The sequence below is a fragment of the Natator depressus genome, chromosome 15 (assembly GCF_965152275.1).
Source record: "Natator depressus isolate rNatDep1 chromosome 15, rNatDep2.hap1, whole genome shotgun sequence".
Classification (NCBI taxonomy): Eukaryota; Metazoa; Chordata; order Testudines; family Cheloniidae; genus Natator; species Natator depressus.
Window position 1 is genome coordinate 30,754,983 of NC_134248.1, and position 12,410 is coordinate 30,767,392.

Here is a 12,410-nt window from a genome sequence, read left to right on the forward strand (position 1 = left end):
AGCACACACAAATCCTCTGGGGAATGTCTCTTTGGCCTTAGCACAGCTGCAGTAGGAGCATTGTCCCAGGACATGACCTTGCATTCCTTCTGCACCCAGCCTCCCCTTGACTTGAGTGAGTCTGGGGTGAGCTACGGAATGAAGCACCGATTTCTTTAGAGTCTTCCACTAGGGAGAGACTGGAGTTTTCTAGCGCTAACAGCTTTGCGTAAATGCAGAGGTATGTAAGTCAGTATTACATATAATAAATCCACATTTCTGTGGCTGTTCTGTATTTGTAACATGTGTCACTCCCATCATCATCCAGTGACGCTCAGATGCTAAGCGGACAGTAGAAATACTCACCCTGTGGGTGTTGTTGATTACCAAGGGGTCTGGGTTGCCATAGTTGGGTGGATTTGCATATGGGTCATAGCCAAGCCTAGCGAGCATTGGTGCTATCTGGGCCATGTCTTGCAATACATCCCCTGGAATGTGCCCGATCCATTTGGACAAAGCTTCCAAGTTTACAGGCTTAATAACCTGGTCTGTTGATCTTTCTATCCTGCAAAGAGAGTAGAAATCAGTCACTTGGGTTTTGGATGTATGTTGTGTTCATACGTAGGAGCCGACAGCTGGGTTATTGCCATTTGAATTCTCATTCTCAATGCCCGAGAGACGCGTGTCGCTCAGATATTTTCAGCGTCTTCAGGATACAAAGCTCATACAGCAGAGGCTTCAAAGCTATCTATCGGTAAAGCACCAGTGCCATCATTAGGATGGTGAAGCTGCAGGGCCAAAGACCCAACACTAACACACCACGCCACGTGTTTCAATACCCAAGTGCAAAGCCGTGTGGGAACCAGAGTCACTGATATATCCCCGTCCTCAACCTTCCCGAAGTGCCACCTCTTGCCACAGTAGCTGAAGGGGAAATGCTGTGCTGCCCACTCTCTGCTGAGGTGGCCTAAGGAGTCCTGGGCACTCTTCCCGGCCTAGGGACGCTCCCGTTCGTCCTGCCCTCCTTGCTGGGCCTTCTGTGTTAGATCATCTGCATCTGTTTCCACTAGCGAGGGAAAGCGTGTCCCCCACTGCAATCAGTACATTGCTGCCAGTCTGAGCTACGCCCTCTGCAGCGACAGTCTGCCCCTGCAGTCAAAGACAGAGCAGCCTCTCTCACTGCACAAACTGTCCCTTTACATTTTGAGACAGCAAAGTTAACGTCCTGTAATTAGGCAGATTTACATAATTTGCATGAAAATTAGAGCCCTCCCCAGAGACAGTTCTGTTTATTCAGGACACACAAATCTCTGGCACATGCACGAGAAGAGGCTGCAGTTGGAGTGCGGCAGGTGCCACCAGACCATGAAGGATCCAGGGCGCCTAAGGCTCTTGAGATAAAGCCTCCCATCCCAACCTGTCTCCCCGTCAGGCCTTGGAGATCAGTCACTGATTTCTACACTGTTCGGAAGGGACAGGCATTCCTACGGCCCAAACCTCTCACCCCAGTTACTACAGGAGAAAAATCAAAGGAATTTGTGGCTACCTGCCACATGGACGTCATGGGAAATGAGACCCCGGGAACTGGGCAGCATTAGTAAATTAATGAGCTATTTGCTAGTAAGTTAATGGCCTATTTGCTCTCAGCAGATTTTTAAAGATACGAAGCCCAACAGAGGCCATCAGTTCCCCTAAGAAATAAGCCTGCATCTACCACAGTAGCTGCTCTCCCCTTCCCTTGCTACCACAAACCACAATTCCTTGGCTGGGGAGGGTTTATAGCGAAGGAAAGACAAGGCCGTAAAGCAGAAAAGCTCTAGCCCTGAGTGAACTGCATGCTCCCCATCCTCGGCACTCCCTCTGCTCAGCTGCGCCCAGTTCCTGCATGGTACATCTGCAATGTTCACGCCTTACACACCACGGAGAGCCAGACTCGAAGAGGCTCGACAGATTCACAACAGCCACTGGTCCAACACCCCCCATTCACTAGCATCAGCAATGTAGTGACTTGCCTTGGGACTGATCACCAGGGCTAGAGCCCCTAATTCTGGAAAATAAAGTGCTCTTTGAGGCCCTAATGCCCCTCTGGGGTCTTTAACTAATATGGGACTTTAATCACTCTTCCCACCCCACCCTCCCTCAAGTAGCTAGGGCCTCAGTTGCACAGCAGGGCATATTGGGGCATCAGTTCAACTGTGACTCAGAGAACTACACCCAGCAAACCACTGACTAGCGTGAGACAGCATTTCACAAGGGTACTGAATCACAAATCGCAAGCAGTCAGCTTCCACTGCTACTCTCTCTTTGGGAAGAGCTTTTTAGGGTAAGTCTACACGGCAAAGAGACACTTGCGGCTGGCCAGTGCCAGCTGACTCAGGCTCGTGGGGCTCGGGCTACGGGCTGTGTAACTGCAGTGTCGATCTCTGGGGCTCGGGCTGGAGGACAGGCTCTAGGATCCTGCAAGGTGGGAGGGTCCCAACGCTCGGGACATCCTGAATGTCTACACAGCAATTAAACCACCCTGCAGCCGGAGCCCCACGAGCCTGAGTTCACAGGCACAGGCCAGCCACGGGTGTCTCACTGCAGTGCAGACACAACCTTAGTGTTGAGGAAAGTATGGCCTGACAATGTCCTCCCCTTCCCTTGCTCAGAGAAAGAGAAAAACCATACAGCGGGTTCTTTCTCCTCCACCTCCCCGTTCTGGATGGACAAAACTAACAGAAAAAGACGGTTAGAAGGCAGACATGTCTGGCCAGTTCCTATATATCCGTGTTTACAGTTAGAGGTTGGGTTAGGTTAGTCTAAGGTTACCAAGTAGCCAAAATGATCACTACAAACAACTGCAGCAAGAAGCTCAAAATATGAAATCGCTCTAAACACGCATGTTGTGCGTAGACACTTCTTTATCCCATGATCACGTCAGAACTACGTGGGGCAAGAGGCAGTGGGAGGTCAGGAAACCTCAGCTGCATGCTACCTAAAACAATTCAGTGCTAGCTGGAATGTAATCCAATGTTTAAAGAAATATTTGGGAATGGGTAGAAAAAGAGAAAGGGGACACAGATTACCCCAAAACTGGAGCTCCTTCAATAGGACTCTGCCAAAGCAGAGCCTGAAATCATCCCCTTATTTACAAGTCGGACGACTGAGATGTCACCATTCTCAAAACTCCTCACCTAAGCAGCTAACCACGGTCAGGTACACCGCCATTGTGACATTCATGCAGTTCTTTACTTAGACACACACAAGTACGCTACAGCAGAGTTGGGTGCATCGATCCCTCTGCTCCTGAAAACCAGGCATGAAAATAAGCAACAAGGTAGGCCCCAAGAAGGTTTGGCAAGAACCCACTCCGTCTAGGCAGGAGTCTCTTTGGAAAGCAGCGGCAGCCATACAGACACTCACTTGGAAAGAGAGACTCCGCCTGGTTTCCCTATTAAATCTTCATGGTGCAGCACTGCGTCGCTCCAGGAAATGTCTAGGAACTGCATGATGACACGCATGGACTGCTCGGGGTGCAGCACTAGCTGCTCGTAATAGACTGGCAGGCACCTGGACTGCCCAATCTCTACGCACTGGGAATACATCACCTCGATCGCTTTGTTCCACTTTGCCAGGCAGTCTCGGTAGCTGTTCAAGTCAAAGCCTGCAATCGTTACCTTCCTTGTGATCATGGAATGGACAGAAGCCCGGCCATCTCGAACCATCAGCAGAAATTTGGAATTGGGAAAGAGTCTGGAAAGGTAGACAGAGGATTTTAACGTGAAGGGGTCCTTGTTACATAGATATCTGGCTGGCTCACCATGCTTGGCTATGACTTCCAGGATAAATGCCTGCATGGCAGAGTCCAGGACTTGGTCCGTCACTCCTGCTTCATCCAAGCGCATCTTTTCACGCCCAGATTTGGACCAGGCCTGGCGCATTGCCAGCACCCGGGGAATAATGCGAGTCTCTTCTCCACAGCGGATCTCTGGATGCGCATCCAGCATGGCTCGCATGAGAGTCGTGCCGCTCCGCGGGACCCCACCGATAAATATCAGCGGCATCTCCTTGCTGTACCGGTACTCGACGCGACTGGAGTCCACCACGACCAGTTCTTCATTTTCTGGTCTCATCAGCCCATGCTTCCGCTTGCCATAGCCCTTGCCCAGTAGCTCCTGGCACTCCAACATCTGCTGGCCAACGTGCACAGTCACCATCAGGGCAATAGCAAAGCCAAGCCCCAGCAACACCCGCCGCATGGTGATCCGCATTCTGTTCCTCTGCACATAGGCTGGGAGACCGAAGGGTCCTCTTCCTTCAGCTTTCACTTAGGAAGCAGCCAATCCCGTGCGCGTCTGCAAAGAAAAACAGCACATGTTCAAAGGGGCATACATCTGGTTACCTGGCCCATCTCCTACTGAACCACCTGACACCAGGAGAGCCTCAGCCTCCAATCAATCACACAAAGACCTACTGATCACCTCAACTTGGCCCTGGCCAAGCCATTTGTCTTGTCTGCTTGGAACTAACTCCAGCTTCCACCACAACTCCTGAGAGACCATTTCAGGGTCTAATCAACCTCATGATTTATCACCATCTTACATCCCCAAAAGAACGGCAAAGTGATTTTCAGATTGTGCGTAAAGAGATCTTTCCTTGCTGCTGGGGAGGAAGGTACCTGTTTACCAGCAATGCCGTGCAGCAGTTTAGCAGAGGAAATTAAGAATAACGTACCCAGGAAACCCTTTGGGAAGTATTTCCAAAACATCCAGAACAAATTTCCTTGGCTTATCTTCATCCCATTACTTCCTTCTATTAAATATGTGTTGCTCTGAAGCAAGTATTTTCATCAAAACAGAGAAGAACTGAAGTAAAAACAGAACAGAACCCTCTAAGCCCTGAGTATTCCATGCGAGCAATTCTGGAAGAGTGGGAATGCAGCAAAAGCGCCAGCCTTTCTTTACTAGCTCAATGGCAGAGCTTTTGTATTTATGGATAGGGGCATTTTGGCTTAGCTAGGCTTTTCCCTTCTCATGAAGGCCAAGAAAACATCAGCCTCCAAGGTGACAGACTGATTTACTGCCCTCCATCCCAAATGTGTCCCCAATCCGTTCTTGCAGTTTTCCCTCTGTTGTATTACACATATTCACTGAAGTACACAACACAACCCTTCTATCAGTTCCATAAACAAGAAGTTTCCTGTATAAATTTGTTTACTTTGATTAGAAATTAGCTATGACATGAGAAAACTCTTCCCATTTGATTTCCAGGAGGTTGGTGGGTTTGCTTCAGCAGAAGCAATGGCTAATGAGCATCAAATTGAGTTAATTATTAAACAAACTACTTATTTGAAGGTTTAGTGTAAACACTAGCAGCAAGCATTGCCAATATGAATACTCCCCTGCCAGAAACTGACCTTAAAGAAAGTTTCCCCTTGAAACACTGAAGCTTTCATTTGGCTCTGCCGTGAAGACCCAACTTCTCTGCAGGAGATTCAGGCAGGAGGATTGTTGCTCCTGCAAGTCTGTCTCTTGCTCTGCTGATTCCACAAAGCTCCTGTTAAAACTGGCAAACCATCCCTCCCCCTTTCCCGGCCAAACCCACTAGTGCAGGTTTTGCAATCCCACCCCTAGGTCAGAGGGCTTTTCGGGTAAATTCCTTGCAATGCATGGATTTGGACAGAAGTTGAACGTGGGAGAGAGGAAGAGGACTGCTGTGCATTTTATTTCACTGACAATCCAAAACACTGCCTAAGAAAAATATTTTCTCCTCAAAAAATTTCTTAATGAAAGCAAGCACGTAACAATGGCCCATGTAACCACACAGAGCAGTCCATTCTCACACTCTGCAGGGCACTGGCTGTGTCCGGCACGCTGCTCCTCTTTACTGTGCATGGTACCGTACAAAGAGCAGCAGTTCTCGGCCCAGGGACTTTACAATCGAGTTACATGTCTCTGAAGTGATGAATTGGTCATTTGACTTTTTAATATATTTCATCTCCAAAAGCAATTTAAAATGCCCACTAGCCTCTGGTCTCCACCGACTTTATAGCTGGAATGGACAGAAATTCAGACTAACTGGACTGTAATGGGATGTAGTTCAAAAGTCTAAGCAGAGGTAAAAAAAATTATTTTAAAGGGAGGATGGTAGTTTGTATTAAATGGGGTAGGCGAATACGGTTTATGGTTAACATTTCCTACCGGGATTCCCTTGTAGCCCCACTAGTTCGTCAAGGTCACTTAGAGGTGAGGACATGGCTCATTTGGGCATCTGAAATGGGTAGAGTGCTGTGAATCTGACACCACAAACACGGGAATCCAGGAAAACTGACCAGCCAGAACATGCCACATGCCAGAATCCTGAAGTGAAACCTGCTGCACAGCCCGGAGTATGTTCTCGGCCCTCCACTGTGCAGACAGCATGGCGAGCCAGGCTAGGGGTGCGGGACAAAGTTGCTTTCAGGGACTGATCTCAAATGTTATTCAGCTCTCCTCCTGCCCATCCATGTGCTTGTTCAACTACTGCCAAGGCAGATGGCAAATATGCAGCATTTACAGAGACTGTTTGGCCTCTAATCTTGCCTGCTAGCCATTTAAAAAGAAAAAAGAGCTCTTAAAATACTGGGTCTATCTGCTTCAGGGTGACAGACATACGGACAGCCTGCTGTCTGAGCACATGACTAGGGAACAAGAACCCGTAGGTTCTAAGCCCTGATCAGATGCTGACTCCATCTGTGTCTGGAACATGTCAGTTCTCTCTCCCCCTCCTTCCCCAACGGTAACAAGGGGTACACTTGCTGTGGGGCAGCCAAAGGGGTGTTGCCAAGACCAGACTGCGACCCCAAGTAATACCTATTATTAGATGGGGTCACTAAAACATCCCTAAACTCAGAGTTCCTAAACAAGCACAAGTGAGCCTGCTCACTAATGCGAGGTCAAAGGTGCAACTAAGCTCGAGCTGCTTTCTGCAGTCTTCTGCGGCAGCATTCACCAACAGGTTCTAGGGCTTGGTATGAACGTCCATCATCGGGAAGATCAATTCCCTCCACTGCAGACATTGCTGGATGAAATTCTACAGCCTGTGTCATGCAGATGGTGAGATTACATGATTACAGCAGAAACCCCATTGGCCCTAACATCCGTGAAAAAGTCCTCAGTTACTGTCTTCTCCCCGGCTTCTTCCCTCCCACACAGGATCCAGGGACTTAAAATCCTACTAGCCTATGGACATAAGTTCATCAACAGAAACCAAGAGCTAAAGGCTTCACCAGAGCTCAGCTGCTCAGTAAAACCCCAGCACACTTACGGCTTGTGCTCTGACCCATGGGACACATTGACGAAGATGGAGTGCCATCCAGAGAGCCAGAAACTCCATCTTCAACCAGACTGAGAATTTAGTCATGGCTTTAAAGAAAGCAAAATGCAGCACGCAGAGGAACAGCTGAGCTGTGGCCAAGGTAGCAATAAGGATCAATACAAACCCAAATTCACAAAAAATCCCTGTAATTAAAAATCTCCCCTATTTTGCATTCTGATTAGGTATTAATAACAGCAAGATCAGAAATCGCTTCTAGTAGTTTTTGAGAGTGGTAAAATATTAATAAAACAGAAGTGGCTGTGCAGACACAGACATGAAATATTCATTAACTCACTCCCAATATGTCATGCAGGGCCCCACTGCTCTGACAGATCCTCTTTTGATACACTTACCTTTCCCTGGTAAATTCATTTTGCCGTGGGCCGTTCTCTGCTCAGAAATACAGATGGCCGATGAATACCTAATGGGAAAAAACCCAACAATGCTGATTTGTTTACAGATAACTGATATTCATCGGAACGGTTAGAAATAAAATGCTCATTCTCAGGGTGCAGTTTTCCATATTGCAGTTTTAACAGCATCTATCAACACACAGATCAGTAATCTTTTAACGTCTACCTGAAAGCCAAAAGACATGCAGCCGCGAGATACAACTATGTTCATCATACACTGTCTCCACCAAACCTAGCAACCGGCTGGCAGAAATCAGCCTGAACATCTTAACACACTGGCAGTGTCACTTGGCTGTCTCAGCTACAGACAAGGCTTAAAAATAAGACTATGCACCTGGCATCACAACCCTGAGCCCATGAAGCGACATTGGCATCATATTCCTCTCATCCCAGGGAAAGGAAACCTTGCAAAGTCCATCGGGTGAATTACAACAAAACTCAGGGAGAGTCTTGGGGCACAGGCAGAGGGAGAAGCAAAAAGCAATGAAAATCTCTCTCAAATGAGGGAGGAGGCTGGCTTCCCAAGACCTGAGACGGAGAGAGCAAGAGCCAGGCAGAGGCAGGCAGGATGTGTGAGGCCAGAGAGGATGGCAGACTGAATATATTAGAGTCCCGACTGGTAAACAGAACCATGCCACCTGCTCCAGAGGACACTGCACAGCACCTGCTCTCCCGTTTCATTACAAACTCTGAAATCAGGCAAGAGCCAAAGTGCTGCGGAGGCTCACAAGCCTTTCTGGCAAACCTGAGCTCAGTGTTCGGCTTTGACTGAGGTCATCTGCAATTCTGAGCAAGCTCTGCTTTGAAAATTAGGCTCCTTTGAGCATAACACTCAAAGCGAAGTCAAGGGAATGTGAACCCCAGAGCAAAATAAAACATCAGCACAGGCCCCTGCAAAGCGAGCTGCAAGATTCCCCTGGCGACGACAAACTCTTCCACATTTTGCTCAAGGTTGATTCCTTCACCCTGTTGTCTGTGAAACTGATTTTAGCACAGGGAACTCCCTGGGGCCCAGCAGCGTTTACAATCTACCTGCAGCATGCAGACCCACAAGAAGTGATCTTAACATTGGAACAAAACGGGCACCCACGCGGGGCACACACGCACCCCTCCCCTGGATTTCCAAGGAGCCCTGTCTTCTGCATCTGCAACTGTTAACTTCCTCTTTGCGTACCATACAACAACATGCTGCTTCCAGGAGATGGCTCTGAACCAGGGATAAAAACATTACCAGCGTAACTGCTGCAAGAAGTCTGGTGCCTCTGCAGGGCACCAGCAAGGCAGGCTCCAGTCGCCTTTCGGGTGAAGGGCCTGGAGGGTCTGTGGAGAAGGGGCAGAGACAGAAGGGAGCAAAAAGGCACAAAGCAGCACATACCACTTGGCTGCACACAGCGACCAGGCCTATTAGGCTGGAAGGGGATTTCCACCTGGCTCCAGGATTAGCGCCGACGGGATTCTCTCCACAGTATTTCTGGAGCACCCTCTGCTGCAGAGCTAAGCACGGACGCCAGGAGAGCTCTCCACGTACACGACAGGCCTCAGTTTCTGCTGCTGGTGGTGATGATGCACTCATCCATAGTCTGGTGAGCACAGCTGGTAACACGACACACCGACCCATCACATAGACAGCTCTGCAGGTCCTCGTGGTCGGAGTGCAACACCTCACCTTCCCAACTGGACATTGACACAGGTTCCCCCGAGACCTGGGGCTTGACTGTCAGAGGTGCTGAGCACCCACAGCTCCATTAACTTCAACTGGAGTTCTGGGCACTCAGCGCCACTGAAAGGCAGGCACTTGTTTGCCTCAGTTTCCCCTGTGCACCAGGGATTTCATCCCTTGCTTCACAGAACGGACTGACGGTATCTGTAGCCTTGGGCCAGTACAGAAGTGCTGCAGAATTGCTAATGATTTGTAGGATGTGAGTGTGAGTGGAACAAGGCAGTCAGCTCTGCCTCTACTCTGGGGCTAATTAAGAGCCTGGCGGGGGAACTCCACCCAGATCTCTCTGCATGAGCCTGACAGTTTTGCCGTGTGAGGCGGACAACGAGCCATGAAGAGTGGAGCCGCTCTCCACATATGACAATCTACTTTTTACCCAGCCCTCCAGAAGAGACAAGCTGGTGCACTGGTCCACTGAGAACAAAATTAAAATAAAAGGAGTAAGCTCTACTGTAGGTCCTGTCTATTAAAAAGCAGCTTGCCAGAACGCGAGACGCGGCTCGCCCCAGCTATTAAAGATTACACGTTTTTTATTTACATCAACGTGACTAGATGCAGTTTTAGATTATTCATGCTCCAGAGGAGATGTTTATTCTTCTGGCTACATGGATTTGCAAGTACTTAGTGCTGGAAATTGGATTTGTTATACTGCCTCGTTAACTTCAGGTACCACCGTCCCTAATTACTTCTCCTTCGGATACACAGCAGCCACAGAGAGCAGTTATTCCAGCAACGGAGCGCTAGGATTCCAGATTCCAAGTATTGTGCCCCATCGCCGTAGTCACACATTCCAAGGCCAGATGGGACCATTGGGATCCCGACCTCCTGCATAACACAGGGCAGAGAACTTCAGCAAATAATTCCTAGGTCTGGGGGAAGCTGATTGTCATAGTTGCTAACCAACAGCAGAGGCTTTGGAGTACATTATGAATATTATATATAACTAACTAGTTTGGTGAACTCTGAGTGGCCTGTGACTAAATGCACACAATAGCTCATAAGTGACAGCGACGGGACATAGTGCATGAAACACGCCCCCACCCTGCCCGCAAGGCGCTGTGTTACACAACACAAATGGAATCAGTCATACAGAACGGAGGGACACACACAAACAATTAGCTCATGGCAAGCTAGGGCATGAATCTTCACCACCAGAGCCTGCCACAGACCAGAGGTCCACATCAGTGGCTCTCCACCTTTCCAGACTGCTGTACCCATTCAGGAGTCTGATTTGTCGTGCATACCCCCAAGTTTCACCTCACTTAAAAACTACTTGCTTATAAAAATCAGACACAAAAAATACAAAAGTATCAGAGTACACTATTACTGAAAAATTGCTTATGTTCTCATTTTTACCATATAATTATAAAATAAATCGATTGGAATATAAATATTGTACTTACATTTCAGTGTATAGAATATACAGCAGCATAAACAAGTTACTGTCTGTATAAAATTTTAGTTAGTACTGACTACGCTAGTGCTTTTTATGTGGCCTGTTGTAAAATCAGACTAATATCGAGATGAGTTGATATCCCCCTGGAAGACCCCTGCATACCATTAGGGGTACATGTACCCCTGGTTGAGAATCACTGGTCCACATGGACCCTGCTGACATGCCTTAACAGTTCATTAACGCACTTTGATCTAATCTGTTTCAAAGAGGACTAGATCAAAGTGTAACGCATTGTTAATGTGCATCAGCAGGGTCCACAGACAGTTAGTGCACAGCAGACTAGTGGGGGCTTGCCATGAACGAATTGTTTGTGTAGTAGACAAGCCCCACGACTGCAGCCAAGGTGGTTCACACATCTACTGTTCTTGGAAACCTTGTTATTATAAAAAGAAAAGGAGTACTTGTGGCACCTTAGAGACTGTAGCTCACGAAAGCTCATGCTCAAATAAATTGGTTAGTCTCTAAGGTGCCACAAGTCCTCCTTTTCTTTTTGCGAATACAGACTAACACGGCTGCTACTCTGAAACTTGTTATTATAGATTCTGTGCAAATAAAGAGAAAATCCCTCCAGAGAAGATATTCCAGCTAGAGAAATCGCACATAAGGGGCTAACGTTTGGGTTTCCATAAACTGACCTAAGACATACTCTGGTTAAAACTGTTTGAATGTAGGGTGCATTCTGGCTGACAAAGAAACAGAATAAGAGGGTCTGAGGCCGAGCAGGGCTGAGATGCGGAGAGAATTATCTGCATTTCCAGTCCCAAGGCACATGACAAGGATTCGGGCCTGTCACTGAGAAGGGTCAGCGTCCAGACTCCAGTGGCTCAGGGTGCATTGGCCCAGATTCACAGCGGGAGCCCAGCACTAGAATAGCAGCAGGGGCTCCAGGACCGGGCGGTGGCTGTTCAGCAAAGTGATGTGCAGAGGCCTGCCCCACACCTGCCCAGGCTAAACCCTTCGTTCATTTGCATGAGCCACAAAAATTAGCAGCAGAGATCTGGGACTGGGAGTGGAACCTACAGCTTTCATGGGCTGTAATTAACTCTCACCGCCACTGTTAGTGAAATGGCAGATCTGGGGAGGGAGCTGCAGCCTGTCTCTGAAAGGCCCACGGAGCTGCAAGGAGCAGCTTTCTGCAGGGGACGGTGAACAGGTGCACTGCAGACATTCTTCCGGGAACTCCCAGAGCCACCACTCAGCAAAGGCCTTCAGGTTTAGAGAGTTGCACGATGAGGAGAGAGAACCGGAAAAAAATAAAGGGAACAAACATCCATTTACAAAGTCGAAAACTGTTCGAATCCATGAGGCTGAATCTACAAACGTCATAACCGTGATTCAACAGCAACGCAGCTCGTCTGGGACCACTAGAGGTGGAGGGTGTAGCGAAGACAGGACCTCCAGTAGGAATAGCTATCACCACCTCAAAACTCGCATGCCCTGCCACCCACCGTTGCTATGACCAGTCAGAATTACAGTTCTCGAAGTCACCAGCGTGTGCAGTGCA

General features: G+C 48.4%; 1 protein-coding gene across 9 annotated transcripts in view; it reads right to left on the bottom strand.

The window, feature by feature from the left end:
• The window catches only part of TPST2 (tyrosylprotein sulfotransferase 2), a 39,194-nt gene that overhangs the window by 4,367 nt on the left and 22,417 nt on the right, over nt 1–12,410 (bottom strand). For 4 of the 9 annotated variants that reach the window (XM_074972572.1, XM_074972574.1, XM_074972573.1 and 1 more), the window contains 3 exons: nt 7,671–7,738; nt 3,385–4,316; nt 346–544 (listed from right to left, as the gene is read on the bottom strand). In XM_074972572.1, coding sequence (XP_074828673.1) covers nt 346–544; nt 3,385–4,232 — 1,047 coding nt within the window. In that variant the 5' untranslated portion in view covers nt 4,233–4,316; nt 7,671–7,738. Of the gene's footprint in view, nt 1–345; nt 545–3,384; nt 4,317–4,695; nt 4,898–5,377; nt 5,501–7,670; nt 7,739–12,410 lie in introns of those variants that run through there. The other 5 variants (XM_074972576.1, XM_074972578.1, XM_074972579.1 and 2 more) reach the window with 3 other exon arrangements.